At 44.7% G+C, this 18,223-nt stretch overlaps 1 protein-coding gene, 1 long non-coding RNA gene and 6 other non-coding genes across 8 annotated transcripts; 6 read left to right on the top strand and 2 right to left on the bottom strand.

Moving 5' to 3' along the window:
* Window positions 1-707: 707 nt before the first annotated feature.
* On the bottom strand, window positions 708-1,759 carry LOC114462289 (uncharacterized). Its single transcript, XR_003673926.1, has 4 exons — window positions 1,223-1,759; window positions 1,069-1,130; window positions 941-976; window positions 708-843 (listed from the first exon to the last, which is right to left on the bottom strand). It is a non-coding gene; the product is annotated as an uncharacterized LOC114462289 (long non-coding RNA).
* A 288-nt stretch (window positions 1,760-2,047) lies between these two features.
* On the bottom strand, window positions 2,048-9,650 carry LOC114462202 (uncharacterized). Its single transcript, XM_028444900.1, has 14 exons — window positions 9,549-9,650; window positions 7,128-7,676; window positions 6,725-7,050; window positions 6,543-6,620; window positions 6,345-6,463; window positions 5,774-6,219; window positions 5,364-5,688; window positions 4,512-5,283; window positions 4,208-4,423; window positions 3,900-4,138; window positions 3,561-3,826; window positions 3,238-3,480; window positions 2,599-3,157; window positions 2,048-2,514 (listed from the first exon to the last, which is right to left on the bottom strand). Exons 2-13 carry the CDS (start codon window positions 7,670-7,672, stop codon window positions 2,611-2,613), a joined length of 4,122 nt encoding a protein of 1,373 aa, XP_028300701.1. The 5' UTR covers window positions 7,673-7,676; window positions 9,549-9,650; the 3' UTR covers window positions 2,048-2,514; window positions 2,599-2,610.
* Window positions 9,651-11,338: 1,688 nt separating this feature from the next.
* Window positions 11,339-11,445, top strand: LOC114462696 (U6 spliceosomal RNA). Its single transcript, XR_003674007.1, has one exon. It is a non-coding gene; the product is annotated as a U6 spliceosomal RNA (small nuclear RNA).
* A 764-nt stretch (window positions 11,446-12,209) lies between these two features.
* On the top strand, window positions 12,210-12,315 carry LOC114462690 (U6 spliceosomal RNA). The gene has a single exon (XR_003674001.1). It is a non-coding gene; the product is annotated as a U6 spliceosomal RNA (small nuclear RNA).
* Window positions 12,316-13,726: 1,411 nt separating this feature from the next.
* LOC114462695 (U6 spliceosomal RNA) lies at window positions 13,727-13,833 on the top strand. The gene has a single exon (XR_003674006.1). It is a non-coding gene; the product is annotated as a U6 spliceosomal RNA (small nuclear RNA).
* A 775-nt stretch (window positions 13,834-14,608) lies between these two features.
* On the top strand, window positions 14,609-14,714 carry LOC114462688 (U6 spliceosomal RNA). Its single transcript, XR_003674000.1, has one exon. It is a non-coding gene; the product is annotated as a U6 spliceosomal RNA (small nuclear RNA).
* Window positions 14,715-16,125: 1,411 nt separating this feature from the next.
* On the top strand, window positions 16,126-16,232 carry LOC114462704 (U6 spliceosomal RNA). Its single transcript, XR_003674013.1, has one exon. It is a non-coding gene; the product is annotated as a U6 spliceosomal RNA (small nuclear RNA).
* A 774-nt stretch (window positions 16,233-17,006) lies between these two features.
* LOC114462687 (U6 spliceosomal RNA) lies at window positions 17,007-17,112 on the top strand. Its single transcript, XR_003673999.1, has one exon. It is a non-coding gene; the product is annotated as a U6 spliceosomal RNA (small nuclear RNA).
* Window positions 17,113-18,223: the final 1,111 nt, after the last annotated feature.

Raw genomic sequence — 18,223 nt, 5'->3', positions numbered from 1 at the left:
ATAAATAGATAAATAAAAATAGTAACTTAAACACTGCAAACAAAATTATAAACACACCGCATAAATAAATTAAAAAAAGTAACTTAAACACTATAAAACTCCCGCATAAATAGATAAATAAAAAACACAGCAAACACACACACACACGCAGCAAACACTCTACTCCTGCACAGAAGGGGCTTTGTGGCCAAACAAGTCATCGCGCACTTTCCGTGCCTGTGCCCTTCGCCTCCTCTGTATGATGGCATTCCTGGTGACGCCCTCAGCCCTCGCCTCTTCGCCCACGCTGTCCACCATCTCTCTGTGCTCCGCCTGTCTCTCCATCCTCTGCCGGTCCCGCTTTGCCTTGGCCTGGACCCGCCGGGCAGAGAGCGCCATCGCCTTCATGTCCTGGCTGGTGACGCCACCTCGCATCTGGGTCAGCCACTCCTCCACCGTTCTGCCCTGCGGGTCAGTGCGCTGGCAAAAGCTTGCCCTGGCCGACCTCAGGATCGTGTGGCCCGTTTCCCTGGTCTTCTGCTGCCCACACTTAGGACAGTGCCTCCTGAAAGCAGGCCCCGGGACAATACCTTTTTTCATATTGTTATAGGTGGTTTCCAACCTCCACCTCGTCGTCCTCGAGACCTGCCTCTCGTAAGCAGAGGCCCAGGGTCTCCCCTGTCCCCTCGCAGTATATTTCATTCTTATGAATGAAATGTCCGTACGAGAGGACAGAGGTCTTGCAATAGGGGCAGTCCTTTAAAACGCTGTGGCGTTTTATGGTTGCCATCATCGTCAGCAAAGGTTTCCAGGTGCTGCACCCGGATGCCTCCTCTCCCGTCTGTGTGGCTCTGTTGTGGAGTACTGTGAAAGAAAAAAAGAAAGGACAACAGTGAGTGCAGTGCAGCGATGTTACTGTAAATTTATTTTAACTTTTGCAACCTGAATTCTTCTAATTTACCTTTCTCTTCAGTCTGGCTGGCCGTATTTCGAAGAACTGTGGAAATTAGCAACAGCAATAATCAGTGCAGAAATTATAGAATTATAAATAAAGTTGTTTATTTTAAAAATGAAGTCTTATATAGTTACCTTTTCTTTTAGTGCCTGCTGGTTCGCTCGCAAGAGTGCGTTTGTCCATCTTTAAAATGAATCTAATTCCAATGCAGAAATAAGTAACAGCAGTCAGTCGCTGTATTTCATGGATAAAGCAGCAAAAGTTAACATTGTGGTGTTGGTGTCGTACCTTGTTTGGGAATCAGGGTTTGTCGGCGGTCCTCTGGTCCTTCTCTGCTGCTGCTCCAACGATGAATGAGTCTCCTCATTGTGCTTCACCTGGCTTTAAGGGCCGCCCTGGCTTTCACACCTCTGTATTCACACCTTCATCCTTGCTGTTTCTTCCTGGACTCCTGTGGTGATTCTCGTCTCTGTTGGTCCTCTGGTCCTTGTCTGCTGCTGCTCCAAAGATGAATGAGTCTCCTCATTGTGCTGCACCTGGCTTCAAGGGCCGCCCTGGCTTTCACACCTCCACGTTCACGCCCTTCATCCTTCCTTGGCTCCTGGACCCCCCCTGCTGTGATTCTTCTCTCTGTTGGAAAACAAAAGGCCAGGCAACGTAAGATGTTTCTGACATCAAGAAGATTCTAAGAAAATAAGTTGGTTTGAAGTTCATTGTAATTACAAGAACAATGTCAGTAAAACTTCAAGCAGGCCTAATCCTCACACAAAGGACCACATACTCTCTCACACACACACACACACACACACACACACACACACACACACACACACACACACACACACACACACACACACACACACACTTCTCAAAGGTAACAGAAGTTGAGAATTATTATTATGATTATTATCTTTATGTCTCTCGAGATCCATGGCCGATCCATCGCAGGTCACTGCAGCTCGTCCTCTCGCATCTGGTTTTTCCTTTAAAATCAATCCAATTCTAATGTAGAAATAAAAAAAGAGAAACAGCAGTCAGTCAGTCAGTGTATTCCATGATAAAAATGGATAAAGCAGGAAAGTTAACATTACAGTGACGTGGTTGTACCTTTTTGAGCAATCAAAGTTGGTCCTCCTCCTGCTTCCTCTCGCTCAGCCATTCTTCAGCTGTTTGACTCCCAGCAGTGGCCTGACAGAAGTCCATCATTGTTTTTTCTCCTTTTACTGTGGAAGCGACTGCGGCCATTTGCTTTTGTCTTGAGCTGCTTACAATTGATCATTTTAAATGTAGAGCATGCGATCGTGGCTCAGTGGTAGAGTGGGTCGTCCAATAACTGAAGGTTTGGGGGTTCGAATTCTGCTCTATCTGAGCCGTTGTTGTTGTGTGCTCAGGCAAGGCACTTCACCCACATTGCCTCGTCTGAATGGGTATGAATTGTGCATGAATGTTGGTGGTGGTCACAGGGGCCGTAGATGCAAAAATGCAGCCGTGCTTCTGTCAGTATGTCCCAGGGCAGCTGTGGCGACATTGTAGATTACCACCACCACCGGTATGACTGGCATGGATGAAAAATGGACACGCTTTGAAAAAGAGAAACAGCAGTCAGTCAGTGTATTCCATGAAAAAAAATAGACAAAGTTAACATTATGGTGCCGTGTTTGTACCTTATTGAGGAATCAAAGCTGGTCCTCCTCCCGCTTCCTCTCACTCAGCCATTCCTCCACAGTTTGACCCCCAGCAGTTGCCTCACAAAAGTGAATCATGGTTTTCCTTTTCTTGCTGTGGAAGCGGCTGTGTCCAAATGCCTTAGTCTTTGGCTGCTTGCATAGTTGGCATTTGCAAGAAAAGTTGGCCCTCCCAACATACGCCAGTCCTTCCCTCTCAGCCTCCTCTTTTTTTAAGTCCAACTGTTTCCGCTTCCACGCAGTGGTTTTTGGCAGCCTCTGTGTCTGAGGCTCAACCACTGGTGGTGGCAGTGGCGGACGCAGCACTACAGCTGGTGCTGATGCTGATGGTGCTGCTGCTGGGGTTGTTGTTGCCATGGCAACAAGGGAAGCACTGGTGGCCATGTGTGGTGCAGGGACATGGACGCTTGCTGCGTGGTGTAAAGGCGCAGCCATCCTCCGTGCTGCAGGCTGAGGGTCGCCTGTCAGCGGTGGGATGTTGTCCATTTTGCCAACACAGAGAACCACGTTCTCCTGACGCGCCTTCCGCTTGTTAAACCTGGTAGAGCACATTAATGTTAGGAATCCACATAGCAGATAATAGCAAAAGGCTGCATCGTGTGTGTGTGTGTTTCTCACCACTGCGTCAGTGTTTTTTGGTTGATCTCAAATAGCTGGAGTTTTGTGGAGAGCATCGGGTGACTTAGCACGTTCTCCCTGATGAACCCGTAGTTCCGTACGATGTCACTCCAGCGGCTGATTCGAACACCAGATGTCGTCCGGTTCTGGGGAAAGATCTTGCACAGGAGAATGCAGATCGTTTCCACCAGGCGGCTGACTCCTGGACTCTGCGCTGGTCCGCTCCCCTGACTGCTGAGACATCTGCCAAAGATACACAAATAAGTAAGTGTGGTGCGTTTGCAGGGCAGAAACACGTGTCTTGTGTGTTTAGTGTCACTCACCTCCTCAAGCTCTCCACCCCAGCCCGTGAATCTGTCGGCGCATGGGAGGACTTTGGTTTTTTAAACCGGCCGTGCGTCAACTGGTCCCTGAACCTGGGTGGAAAAACGAGTGGCGCTTTGTCCCGCTCAGGCAGCCTCTGCCACAACTGCACTATCTCCTCCGCCTGCCTCTGAGAAACACAGTTGAGCAGGCGCAGCTGGACCAGACGTTCAGCCAGTCCGACCACATGCTGGTAGCCGGGAGTGCCATCATCGCCCACATAAACCTGTAGAAGAGAAGACCGTCCTCAGTCCCATTGATCAGACGGAGGCACCGATAAAGGATTTATTGCTACCCACCTCCTCCGCTTGTGGCTGAGCCGTAGACGCCGGCGGCTGCGGAACTGGATTTTGCAGGAGGCCTTCCAGGTAAAACATCAGATCCTGGAAGCCCTCGTCAACATCCTGCCCTTCCTCCTCTTCCCCCTCCTCAATTACATCCACCTGCTGCTCGTCCTGAGGTCCCTCCGTGTCCTCTGGGATGTCCTCCAGGACCTGGCCAGTCTGGGCGAAAAGATAGGCCACTCCAATCAGCTCTCCTGTAACAACATGTGAATAAGTGAGTGACACGCCCCCCCTCTACACGTCTTTTCTCTCACAACACAAACCTGTGTACGGGCGCGAGGGATCCGAGTGTGCGTCCAACATACGCTGCCCAAAGAGCTCCACCGAGAGCTGGTTGGCGTGCTCCATTTCCCGGGGGTTGTAGCAGAGGTGTGGGCCTCGGCTACCTCTCTGGACGGTTGCGCGGCTGCGGTCTGCGTTCCACCTCGTCAGCCCCTCCAGCAGGTAGAGCTGAAAGTGGATGTCGTTCGCACTGGTCCCTTTAAAACCGCACAACAGAAGTCAGATCGGTGAGGGACAATTCAGAGAGCGAGGCTGCAGAGCGCATCGGTCGTCGTGTCAACTCACCAGGGATGAACCGGTTGAGGTGGAGGTGAAACGACTCCAAGGAGGTGGAACCTCTGGCGCAGCGGTACACGGGGAGGCTGACTCCACCCATGGTCACCTGGCCGGTTTGGAGGTATAGAGGCACGTGAGGAGGGTCCTGGATGCAGCACACGTGGCGGCGCTGCGTGGCCCAAATGGGCTCCACGCGGTCTGCGTCGAGGAGAGGGACGCCCATGGTGTCCGTGGCGTCTTTGAACGCGTCCAGAACGTCGTCCAGGTACCTCTCCGTGAGCTCCGTGCCTCGCGTGGCACGCCGACAGTGTCGAGCCATCTCCTTCAGCGTCACGGTGCCCCAGGAGCCGGGCACGGCGGCCTCCTTGGCTCGCTTCAGGAGAGCAACGTCCTCCGGGTCCCACACAAAAATGGCTGCGGAGATGCGGCGCATAAAGTTCGCGTACAGAGGGTGACTGTCGGTGGTCACCACGCCAGCCAGCCGGCGCATGAAATGCCAGATGTCCAACCTCACTTTGAGGGTGGACCACTCTGAGAACATTCTCCCGGCGGCGGAGCGTCCGTCCTGGCTGGAGCAGCAGCAGTCCCTGTCCACGTACAGCGCCACGGGAGGCTCCACCCCCGCCTGCTTGTACCGGCGCATCAGGCCCTGGGCCATGGCCTTCAGGCCGCTGCCCTCGGCCACCGTCAGCACGGAGATGAGGACCTGTCCGTGCTCATTGCCGACGTTTGTCACCCACCCGGCGGTCCCGGCGACGTGTCCGGCCAGCTTCTTGGTGATCTGCACAGATGCGCATAATGCATGTAGTCAGAGTTTACTCACGACGACCCATCGTATCCAAGTGCTGTCATGACAGTTACCTTCTTGGTGGAGTCCATCTTCAGGATCGAGCCGTAAACAGACGTGATGCTGGCCTGCATCTCCTCGATTCGCCCATAGCAATGATTGCCATGGGCTGCCAGGATCCACTGCGGCCCGGGGACGGGATCCATCTGGGGGTACATGGCAGGTGGAGGCCTCTCAACATTAGGCATGTTGAACTGCCTGTACGCATGCATGTAGTGCACGCAGCGAGTCATCCAGGCCCTCGTGTGCTCCTCACGGAGGAAGGTGTACAGCCTCGCGGCGCTGTTGCCCAGCGTGCGACCGCTCATCTGGGAGAGCACGCGCCGATCACAGGCCAGCCTGATGGAGAAGGAGCAGGAGGAGATTTATTCAATCTACTCCGCATATCACAACATTGAAACAGCGATGTGTAATCCAGATCTACCTGTATGTGAGCACAGCGGGAAACTGCGATCGGTACTCCTGCGACAGCTGGCCAAGGATGCTGAGGCACCAGGAGGCCAGCTTCTTCCCACAGCTCCGGCACTCCAGGTACTCTGTGCCCATGTAGTACCAGCCGTCGCGGTCCAGCACTCGCCGCACTGTCTTATATATGCCACACGAGGTCATCTTGTGTTTGCAGACTGGGCACACGATGGGGCAGCGCCACACCCGGTACGGCATCCACAGGAAGAAGGGACGCTGGAAGAAGGCTTCGGGAGAGGTTGGAGGCTGGAAGTAGATGTGCCGTGGTCCCGGTGGGTGGTACCAGAGCTGCAGCTCTGATTTCAGGGCTGCCTTTCCGGCTGAGTCCCTGGTGAAGAGGGCCCTGCTGAGCCAGCCATGCTGTCCTGGGGGCAGCGTCTCCCTCCAGGCATCAGGGAGACAAACCTGGGGTGGAAATCAATAAATCATTAATGTGAATAGAAATTATTGCCACCTACAGAGTGTTGCATGTCCGTGCTTAAAAAACACCGTCACCATGAACGAAATAAATACAAATCACAAAGACTCACGTCCGCGGAAGACACTCCAGCAGTGCGTCTCAACACTGCAGGTGGAGGTGGAGCCTGTGGTGCTATGGGGCCGGGAGTAGGCGTGGTGGGCGGCGGAGTAGGTGTAGGAGTAGTCAAAGCTGCAAAATACAGTGGGTCGCTAAATCATTAACCAAAGAGGGGAGGTTTATTTTACTGAAATTATCTATTTGTACTTACGAGGGAGGTCAGACTTTTCCATTTCCTCCACAGCAGACACCATCGCCGCATCATCATCATCATCATCAGAAGACGACGCTATAAAAGCACGCACAGAATGCAGGGTTAGGACCACGTAAAATTACTTTTTGAGAAGTTGCTGACAAAAGACACCTATGTTTAAGGGACAGGAATGAAGATACCTATGACAGCGATCCTCTTTGTTCTCCTCACAGGAGGAGGAGGAGGTGAGCGTGATGATGGCGCATTGACAGGCATCACAGATGAACGGCTGGCAGAGACAGATGCTGAGGCGAAGGAGGCAGAGGCGGAGGTGGAGGAGGCAGAGGCGGAGGTGGAGGAGGCAGAGGCGGAGGAGGCAGAGGTGGAGGAGGAGGCAGAGGCGGAGGTGGAGGCAGACGTTGAGGCCTTCATCGTCTGCTCATCCCTCCACAGCACGTACTTTCTCAGCTGGTCCATCATTGTACCAGCTGAGCGAGCAGGGGTCCTCCGGAGCCAGTTCCTGTAGCTAATCAAATACAGTGTTTGTCAGGTGACAGCAGGAAACATGAGCTGCCTTGTATTTCTCAACACACTGACACTCACCTCTGCACCTCAGCAACAGAAGATTCGAAAAAATCTTTGTAGCTGAGTTTGGCGTGTTTACCAAAGCCAACCACCTTGTGATCCAGTGCTGAGGAGGATGCTGGAATCAGGGAGCCATCGGACAGCATCCTCTGCTCAACAGCCCGCATGACATCTGGGAACAGCTTGGCATAGCAACATAGGCTGTCCTTGTTCAGCATCGTGTGGCTCATGTTATCACTGCCAGCCTGACGCTCCTTCAAATGAGCAGCCACAATCATGACAGCGTAACCCATGTCATTGCAAAGGAGCCAGTAGAAGGTCTGGCCACGATATTTGCCAAACTGCAGGTCATGTTGACTGAGGAGCAGGTTGTAATCCTCCACATCACCTTGGCCATGGTGGACACGCAGCTTTGCATCCTGAATGACTCTGGCGGGCCCTTTCACTCCACCAATCTGCATGCTCCGGGCTTGCACCTCAAGGGCATAGGCCTGCGCATCAGGTGTTGGCTTCAGGATTATTTCTCCAGAGTCGGACCAGGTGAAAGTTGGAATGTAGTCCATTTTTCTAATAAGAAGACATTAAGCAGAGAAGAGTTGATTAAAATTAACAATGCCCAGGTCACCCCAACACACACACACACACACACACACACACACACACACACACACCAAAGGAGCATGTATTGTGAACTGAAAGAGTTCTGAAGACTCTTTGAAGCTAAGATTTCCCATCCCACTAAGGAGATGCAGAGGTGTCATCACACGAGATAAGACTTCAAAAGGACCATTTTATCTTGAGTTTTGTCTTGTTCAAAGATGTCCTTGTTACATCTTATTGTTTAGCAACCCTATTGTGAAAATACATAATTTCAAAGGTCAAGCTGAGGAAAAAACCAGCCTATTGTGTGATAGAGAGAAAGATTCTCTCTTTTTCACAAGGTCAATGACCCCTCACAGCAATACAAGGACTTTTAAAGCTTGACAATTCACACATTAAATAATAATATAATGTGGTTAAAAAACAGGTATTATTACAAGATTGGTGTTATGCATTAAAACCACAAATTTATAAAATCAAAACAGCAAAATTTGTAGCATTAATGAACAAATAAAAATATCTCCTTGATAAGAAAGCTTTACCCTTATTTTACCCCATTTAACACACTGTGTTGAGGTGTGGGGGGGACACGTATAAAAGTTTTTTTGTTTTTGCCTTTTCTTTTATCTTGGTTTGTACAACCATAAACGCTAATACATTATACTCTAGTTCTCCAGTTTCCTTTTATATATTTTACTTTTAAGGCAACAAACGATAATATATCTAGTGTTTTGCTTCTCTTTTTTTTTTTTGTTTTATGAATATGAATTGTGTAAATACAGCACTATAAAATGACAAAGGAGGGGTAGGATTTCTTATAAGTTCTTTGAACTTCCACCTACACCTTTTGAGTGGCAACTTATTATTTTCCTTCTGAATTCTGTGTTTTATTGATATGCTTCTCAAATTATTTCAATTATTAATTAATTTAACAAAATTAATCACGTTAGTGGTATTTTTCTTCTAAAAATGCATTCAGTTATTCATTCATGTTTAATGCTTAATGTTTAATAAACATCCATTTAACTACAGCTATTTAATATGACTAAACATCAACTAAATACTGAATACATGGATAAATGGAATACAATACAAATACTTTACATTTGTTTTTTTGCTTTTTTTGGCCGTCAGGTCAGCGTTTTTATACAGTATTAATTACAGTTTCATTCAATATTTGACAAGGTCCTTCGCCAGTGTTAAATAACGTGAAATACAGTTTTAGTTAATATTTTACACGGAACAAAGCAACATATTTTCAGCGGTCTTAAGCAGTTTTTACACATTGGCGTTTTTTATACAGTAGTAATTACAGTTTCATTCAATATTTGACAAGGTCCTTCGCCAGTGTTAAATAACGTGAAATACAGTTTTAGTTAATATTTTACACGGAACAAAGCAACATATTTTCAGCGGTCTTAAGCAGTTTTTACACATTGGCGTTTTTATACAGTAGTAATTACAGTTTCATTCAATATTTGACAAGGTCCTTCGCCAGTGTTAAATAACGTGAAATACAGTTTTAGTTAATATTTTACACGGAACAAAGCAACATATTTTCAGCGGTCTTAAGCAGTTTTTACACATTGGCGTTTTTATACAGTAGTAATTACAGTTTCATTCAATATTTGACAAGGTCCTTCGCCAGTGTTAAATAACGTGAAATACAGTTTTAATTGGTATTTTAAACGGAACAAAGCAACATATTTTCAGCAGTTTAGACAGTTTAAACATGAATTCCGTCCATTTCATTAAATATTTCACGATATTAAAGCTAACAAAAAGGCGGTAAAATACCCCGATTACAAAAATTGACATAATAAAACATGTATTACTCACCGGGATGGTTTTTCAAAGTTTTAGAAAGTTTGTGAAAGTTCTGGGAAACGATTGAAAAGTTAACTTTTCTCTCGGTAGCTTGCGATCTGATGGAAATCAAATGCAAACTAGGGCGTTGGCAACATGGCCGCCCACTATACCTATTTGACCCGCCTCCACTCTAAGGAGAACGAGCCAATCAGAGCAGTACGAAAAATCTGAGCCCGCCCTCCTCTAAGGAGAACCAACCAATCAGAGCAGTTAGCGCATGAGCACTCAGCCAATCAGCGACCAGAATCGGGGAGGCTAAGGAGAACCAAGGAGAACCAAGGAGACCCGAAGATTCATGTCGACGAGGCGCAAGGATGACACGCAAATCCGTGAAGCGTTTCCATCTTTTGTGCATTTCAAACTGCTGTTTCACAGACAAAAATATTGTCCGTAAACCATGTGTACAATTGTGTAAAGTAATTGAACATTTCCAGTGAAATGTGCCTTTTTAAATGCTTGTAGTTAAATGCATTTAAAAACATTGAAGTTTTAAAGGTATAGGTATGTGAAAGGAGCATGACAATTATGCATTTACTTGAAAAAAGCAAGGTTATGAAGAAGCCAAAGTGCCAAGGGCACTTGTCAACAGGAGCAACTCAAATGATTGAAATTTGGTTGCATTTGGGTGGATTTCCAACAACAGGAACACCCGCTGAAAAATAAAGAAAGACAAGGGAAAAAATCCATTATGAGGAAAAATGCAAGAAGTCCTGAGATTGCTCACAAATTCCATCTGGCATTGCTGAAGTAAAACATTTTCTTGAACTTCTCCGTTTTAATGGAGGAACCTGAAGCTATCTGTTTTGAAGAACAGAACTTTCATATAATCTTTCCCTCCAGCCAGCTTCATCTTCAATGACATGAGTTCTATTCTGGAAAGTCATTTGTAATGCAACAAAAAAGTTCAACCATGATTGTCTTGGAAATGTTATTATTTGGTTCCATTTGGGTGGATTTCCAACAACTAGATCACTGGTTGAACAATAAATAAAAACAAGGGAAAAGATCTATCATTAGGAACAACGCAAGAAGTCCTGAGATTGCTTACAAATTCCATCTGGCATTGTTGAAGTTCATAATGTTTTTGAACTTGAGGAAACACAAGTTTCCTTTTTTATGGAGGAACCTCAAGGCATCTGTTAAGTGGAACAGAACCTTCATATCATCTTTCCCTCCAGCCAGCATGACCTTCAATGACATGAGTTCTATTCTGGAAGCAGCTTTGGAGTTCTTCATAACTTGTATTGAGTTCTTTGACCAAACATTGATTGATGTTGGGTGACTTGCTATCTCCTGCTCGCTTTTCTTTCATAACAACACACAGGATTCTGTACAAGACGAGTGGCTGGCAGTTCACAAACTGTGGTGTGTCATAGCCTTTGCTCAAGAACATCTACTGCAGTCAACCCACTACGCCACTCTTTTGTAATGAATAAAATTAAAATTTGTATCCCTCTAGTGGACATGCAGTGAATTGCAGCTTCCCAAAGAAAAGGGCATGCAAAGTTGGCCTCAGCCTAAACTGGAGCTGGATGCTCCACCCACAAGGCCCTCTTGAAGACTTTCCTTTGCAATACATTGTTGTGAATTGAACGCGTTGGCCAAAGCTTGAATGCCAGAGCTTCAGGAGCATTCTCTACAAGGCATTGGGTTAAAAATGTGTTGAATGCTCTTGAGGGAAGCGTTGAAGTGAGCACCATTTGTCAGGGAGTTGTTCAGCCAGCAGGGGTTTAAAACGCCCCCTCTGGAAGTCCAATCATGTGATTGCCTTGGCAACACGTATGAAAAATTGGAATCGATACAGAGAAGATTAGCATGGCCCCTGCGCAAGGATGACACGCAAATCCGTGAAGCGTTTCCATCTTTTGTGCATTTCAAACTGTTGTTTCCCACTCAAGAAATAGGGCCTGTAAAGTTGTTTTAAGTTATTGAAAATTTCAAGTGGAATGTGCATATTTAAATGCTTGTAGTCAAATGGCTAAACAATATTGTCAGAGTTGACAACAAGCCAAAGAAAGACATTGAAGTTTGAAAGGTATAGGTATATGAAAGGAGCATGACAATTATGCATTTACCTGAAAAAAGCAGGGTTATAGAGAAGCCAAAGTGCCAAGGACACTTGTCAACAGGAGCAACTCAAAGTGTCGATGTGCAGGTTTTGCTGTTGTTCTGCAATGATCATTCCCTAATCTAACGCAATAGTACAAGCACACAAAAAAGGAAACCTTTGTGGTTTGTCATAGCCTTTGCTCAAGAACATTTGCTGCAGTCAAACCACTATCCCACTCTTTTGTCATGAAAAAAAAAAATAAAAATTTGTATCCCTCTAGTGGACATGTAGTGAATTGCAGCTTCCCAAAGGACAGGGCATGCAAAGCTGGCCTCAGCCTAAACTGGAGCCGGATGCTCCACCCACAAGGCCCTAATGAAGACTTTCCTTTGCAATATATTTTTGTGAAATTGAATGAGTTGGCCAAAGCTTGAATGCCAGAGCTTCAGGAGCATTCTCTACAAGGCATTGGGTTAAAAATGTGTTGAATGCTCTGAGGGCAACGTTGAAGTGAGCACCATTTGTCAGGATGTTGTTCAGCGAGCAGGGGTTTAAAATGCCCCCTCTGGGAGTCAGCTAATGTGATTGCCTTGGCAACACATATGAAAAATTGGAACGATACAGAGAAGATTAGCATGGCCCCTGCGCAAGGATGACACGCAAATCCGTGAAGCGTTTCCATCTTTTGTGCATTTCAAACTGCTGTTTCACAGACAAAAATATTGTCCGTAAACCATGTGTACAATTGTGTAAAGTAATTGAACATTTCCAGTGAAATGTGCCTTTTTAAATGCTTGTAGTTAAATGCATTTAAAAACATTGAAGTTTTAAAGGTATAGGTATGTGAAAGGAGCATGACAATTATGCATTTACTTGAAAAAAGCAAGGTTATGAAGAAGCCAAAGTGCCAAGGGCACTTGTCAACAGGAGCAACTCAAATGATTGAAATTTGGTTGCATTTGGGTGGATTTCCAACAACAGGAACACCCGCTGAAAAATAAAGAAAGACAAGGGGAAAAATCCATTATGAGGAAAAATGCAAGAAGTCCTGAGATTGCTCACAAATTCCATCTGGCATTGCTGAAGTTAAACATTTTCTTGAACTTCTCCGTTTTAATGGAGGAACCTGAAGCTATCTGTTTTGAAGAACAGAACTTTCATATAATCTTTCCCTCCAGCCAGCTTAATCTTCAATGACATGAGTTCTATTCTGGAAAGTCATTTGTAATGCAACAAAAAAGTTCAACCATGATTGTCTTGGAAATGTTATTATTTGGTTCCATTTGGGTGGATTTCCAACAACTAGATCACTGGTTGAACAATAAATAAAAACAAGGGAAAAGATCTATCATTAGGAACAACGCAAGAAGTCCTGAGATTGCTCACAAATTCCATCTGGCATTGTTGAAGTTCATAATGTTTTTGAACTTGAGGAAACACAAGTTTCCTTTTTTATGGAGGAACCTCAAGGCATCTGTTAAGTGGAACAGAACCTTCATATCATCTTTCCCTCCAGCCAGCATGACCTTCAATGACATGAGTTCTATTCTGGAAGCAGCTTTGGAGTTCTTCATAACTTGTATTGAGTTCTTTGACCAAACATTGATTGATGTTGGGTGACTTGCTATCTCCTGCTCGCTTTTCTTTCATAACAACACACAGGATTCTGTACAAGACAAGTGGCTGGCAGTTCACAAACTGTGGTGTGTCATAGCCTTTGCTCAAGAACATCTACTGCAGTCAACCCACTACCCCACTCTTTTGTAATGAATAAAATTAAAATTTGTATCCCTCTAGTGGACATGCAGTGAATTGCAGCTTCCCAAAGAAAAGGGCATGCAAAGTTGGCCTCAGCCTAAACTGGAGCTGGATGCTCCACCCACAAGGCCCTCTTGAAGACTTTCCTTTGCAATACATTTTTGTGAATTGAACGAGTTGGCCAAAGCTTGAATGCCAGAGCTTCAGGAGCATTCTCTACAAGGCATTGGGTTAAAAATGAGTTGAATGCTCTTGAGGGAAGCGTTGAAGTGAGCACCATTTGTCAGGGAGTTGTTCAGCCAGCAGGGGTTTAAAACGCCCCCTCTGGAAGTCCAATCATGTGATTGCCTTGGCAACACGTATGAAAAATTGGAATCGATACAGAGAAGATTAGCATGGCCCCTGCGCAAGGATGACACGCAAATCCGTGAAGCGTTTCCATCTTTTGTGCATTTCAAACTGTTGTTTCCCACTCAAGAAATAGGGTCTGTAAACCAAATGTAAAGTTGTTTTAAGTTATTGAAAATTTCAAGTGGAATGTGCATATTTAAATGCTTGTAGTCAAACGGCTAAACAATATTGTCAGAGTTGACAACAAGCCAAAGAAAGACATTGAAGTTTGAAAGGTATAGGTATATGAAAGGAGCATGACAATTATGCATTTACCTGAAAAAAGCAGGGTTATAGAGAAGCCAAAGTGCCAAGGACACTTGTCAACAGGAGCAACTCAAAGTGTCGATGTGCAGGTTTTGATGTTGTTCTGCAATGATCATTCCCTAATCTAACGCAATAGTACAAGCACACAAAAAAGGAAACCTTTGTGGTTTGTCATAGCCTTTGCTCAAGAACATTTGCTGCAGTCAAACCACTATCCCACTCTTTTGTCATGAAAAAAAAAAATAAAAATTTGTATCCCTCTAGTGGACATGTAGTGAATTGCAGCTTCCCAAAGGACAGGGCATGCAAAGCTGGCCTCAGCCTAAACTGGAGCCGGATGCTCCACCCACAAGGCCCTAATGAAGACTTTCCTTTGCAATATATTTTTGTGAAATTGAATGAGTTGGCCAAAGCTTGAATGCCAGAGCTTCAGGAGCATTCTCTACAAGGCATTGGGTTAAAAATGTGTTGAATGCTCTGAGGGCAACGTTGAAGTGAGCACCATTTGTCAGGATGTTGTTCAGCGAGCAGGGGTTTAAAATGCCCCCTCTGGGAGTCAGCTAATGTGATTGCCTTGGCAACACATATGAAAAATTGGAACGATACAGAGAAGATTAGCATGGCCCCTGCGCAAGGATGACACGCAAATCCGTGAAGCGTTTCCATCTTTTGTGCATTTCAAACTGCTGTTTCACAGACAAAAATATTGTCCGTAAACCATGTGTACAATTGTGTAAAGTAATTGAACATTTCCAGTGAAATGTGCCTTTTTAAATGCTTGTAGTTAAATGCATTTAAAAACATCGAAGTTTTAAAGGTATAGGTATGTGAAAGGAGCATGACAATTATGCATTTACTTGAAAAAAGCAAGGTTATGAAGAAGCCAAAGTGCCAAGGGCACTTGTCAACAGGAGCAACTCAAATGATTGAAATTTGGTTGCATTTGGGTGGATTTCCAACAAAAGGAACACCCGCTGAAAAATAAAGAAAGACAAGGGAAAAAATCCATTATGAGGAAAAATGCAAGAAGTCCTGAGATTGCTCACAAATTCCATCTGGCATTGCTGAAGTTAAACATTTTCTTGAACTTCTCCGTTTTAATGGAGGAACCTGAAGCTATCTGTTTTGAAGAACAGAACTTTCATATAATCTTTCCCTCCAGCCAGCTTAATCTTCAATGACATGAGTTCTATTCTGGAAAGTCATTTGTAATGCAACAAAAAAGTTCAACCATGATTGTCTTGGAAATGTTATTATTTGGTTCCATTTGGGTGGATTTCCAACAACTAGATCACTGGTTGAACAATAAATAAAAACAAGGGAAAAGATCTATCATTAGGAACAACGCAAGAAGTCCTGAGATTGCTCACAAATTCCATCTGGCATTGTTGAAGTTCATAATGTTTTTGAACTTGAGGAAACACAAGTTTCCTTTTTTATGGAGGAACCTCAAGGCATCTGTTAAGTGGAACAGAACCTTCATATCATCTTTCCCTCCAGCCAGCATGACCTTCAATGACATGAGTTCTATTCTGGAAGCAGCTTTGGAGTTCTTCATAACTTGTATTGAGTTCTTTGACCAAACATTGATTGATGTTGGGTGACTTGCTATCTCCTGCTCGCTTTTCTTTCATAACAACACACAGGATTCTGTACAAGACAAGTGGCTGGCAGTTCACAAACTGTGGTGTGTCATAGCCTTTGCTCAAGAACATCTACTGCAGTCAACCCACTACCCCACTCTTTTGTAATGAATAAAATTAAAATTTGTATCCCTCTAGTGGACATGCAGTGAATTGCAGCTTCCCAAAGAAAAGGGCATGCAAAGTTGGCCTCAGCCTAAACTGGAGCTGGATGCTCCACCCACAAGGCCCTCTTGAAGACTTTCCTTTGCAATACATTTTTGTGAATTGAACGAGTTGGCCAAAGCTTGAATGCCAGAGCTTCAGGAGCATTCTCTACAAGGCATTGGGTTAAAAATGTGTTGAATGCTCTTGAGGGAAGCGTTGAAGTGAGCACCATTTGTCAGGGAGTTGTTCAGCCAGCAGGGGTTTAAAACGCCCCCTCTGGAAGTCCAATCATGTGATTGCCTTGGCAACGCGTATGAAAAATTGGAATCGATACAGAGAAGATTAGCATGGCCCCTGCGCAAGGATGACACGCAAATCCGTGAAGCGTTTCCATCTTTTGTGCATTTCAAACTGTTGTTTCCCACTCAAGAAATAGGGCCTGTAAACCAAAGGTAAAGTTGTTTTAAGTTATTGAAAATTTCAAGTGGAATGTGCATATTTAAATGCTTGTAGTCAAATGGCTAAACAATATTGTCAGAGTTGACAACAAGCCAAAGAAAGACATTGAAGTTTGAAAGGTATAGGTATATGAAAGGAGCATGACAATTATGCATTTACCTGAAAAAAGCAGGGTTATAGAGAAGCCAAAGTGCCAAGGACACTTGTCAACAGGAGCAACTCAAAGTGTCGATGTGCAGGTTTTGATGTTGTTCTGCAATGATCATTCCCTAATCTAACGCAATAGTACAAGCACACAAAAAGGAAACCTTTGTGGTTTGTCATAGCCTTTGCTCAAGAACATTTGCTGCAGTCAAACCACTATCCCACTCTTTTGTCATGAAAAAATAAAATAAAAATTTGTATCCCTCTAGTGGACATGTAGTGAATTGCAGCTTCCCAAAGGACAGGGCATGCAAAGCTGGCCTCAGCCTAAACTGGAGCCGGATGCTCCACCCACAAGGCCCTAATGAAGACTTTCCTTTGCAATATATTTTTGTGAAATTGAATGAGTTGGCCAAAGCTTGAATGCCAGAGCTTCAGGAGCATTCTCTACAAGGCATTGGGTTAAAAATGTGTTGAATGCTCTGAGGGCAACGTTGAAGTGAGCACCATTTGTCAGGATGTTGTTCAGCGAGCAGGGGTTTAAAATGCCCCCTCTGGGAGTCAGCTAATGTGATTGCCTTGGCAACACATATGAAAAATTGGAACGATACAGAGAAGATTAGCATGGCCCCTGCGCAAGGATGACACGCAAATCCGTGAAGCGTTTCCATCTTTTGTGCATTTCAAACTGCTGTTTCACAGACAAAAATATTGTCCGTAAACCATGTGTACAATTGTGTAAAGTAATTGAACATTTCCAGTGAAATGTGCCTTTTTAAATGCTTGTAGTTAAATGCATTTAAAAACATTGAAGTTTTAAAGGTATAGGTATGTGAAAGGAGCATGACAATTATGCATTTACTTGAAAAAAGCAAGGTTATGAAGAAGCCAAAGTGCCAAGGGCACTTGTCAACAGGAGCAACTCAAATGATTGAAATTTGGTTGCATTTGGGTGGATTTCCAACAACAGGAACACCCGCTGAAAAATAAAGAAAGACAAGGGAAAAAATCCATTATGAGGAAAAATGCAAGAAGTCCTGAGATTGCTCACAAATTCCATCTGGCATTGCTGAAGTTAAACATTTTCTTGAACTTCTCCGTTTTAATGGAGGAACCTGAAGCTATCTGTTTTGAAGAACAGAACTTCCATATAATCTTTCCCTCCAGCCAGCTTAATCTTCAATGACATGAGTTCTATTCTGGAAAGTCATTTGTAATGCAACAAAAAAGTTCAACCATGATTGTCTTGGAAATGTTATTATTTGGTTCCATTTGGGTGGATTTCCAACAACTAGATCACTGGTTGAACAATAAATACAAACAAGGGAAAAGATCTATCATTAGGAACAACGCAAGAAGTCCTGAGATTGCTCACAAATTCCATCTGGCATTGTTGAAGTTCATAATGTTTTTGAACTTGAGGAAACACAAGTTTCCTTTTTTATGGAGGAACCTCAAGGCATCTGTTAAGTGGAACAGAACCTTCATATCATCTTTCCCTCCAGCCAGCATGACCTTCAATGACATGAGTTCTATTCTGGAAGCAGCTTTGGAGTTCTTCATAACTTGTATTGAGTTCTTTGACCAAACATTGATTGATGTTGGGTGACTTGCTATCTCCTGCTCGCTTTTCTTTCATAACAACACACAGGATTCTGTACAAGACAAGTGGCTGGCAGTTCACAAACTGTGGTGTGTCATAGCCTTTGCTCAAGAACATCTACTGCAGTCAACCCACTACCCCACTCTTTTGTAATGAATAAAATTAAAATTTGTATCCCTCTAGT

This window comes from Gouania willdenowi, chromosome 4, assembly GCF_900634775.1.
Source record: "Gouania willdenowi chromosome 4, fGouWil2.1, whole genome shotgun sequence".
NCBI classification, from domain to species: domain Eukaryota; kingdom Metazoa; phylum Chordata; class Actinopteri; order Blenniiformes; family Gobiesocidae; genus Gouania; species Gouania willdenowi.
The sequence above is the reverse complement of the archived record's forward strand: the minus strand, read 5'-3'. Positions and strand labels throughout refer to the sequence as shown.

What these genes read in the sequence shown, in the direction of transcription:
- LOC114462202 (XM_028444900.1), bottom strand. Translation starts at nt 7,672, where the DNA reads ATGGACTACATTCCAACTTTCACCTGGTCCGACTCTGGAGAAATAATC. An exon ending in GGAAAAGTCTGACCTCCCTC is followed by an intron (nt 6,464 to 6,542) that starts GTAAGTACAAAT and finishes TGTATTTTGCAG; the next exon opens with CTTTGACTACTCCTACACCT. An exon ending in CCCGCTGTGCTCACATACAG is followed by an intron (nt 5,689 to 5,773) that starts GTAGATCTGGAT and finishes CTTCTCCATCAG; the next exon opens with GCTGGCCTGTGATCGGCGCG.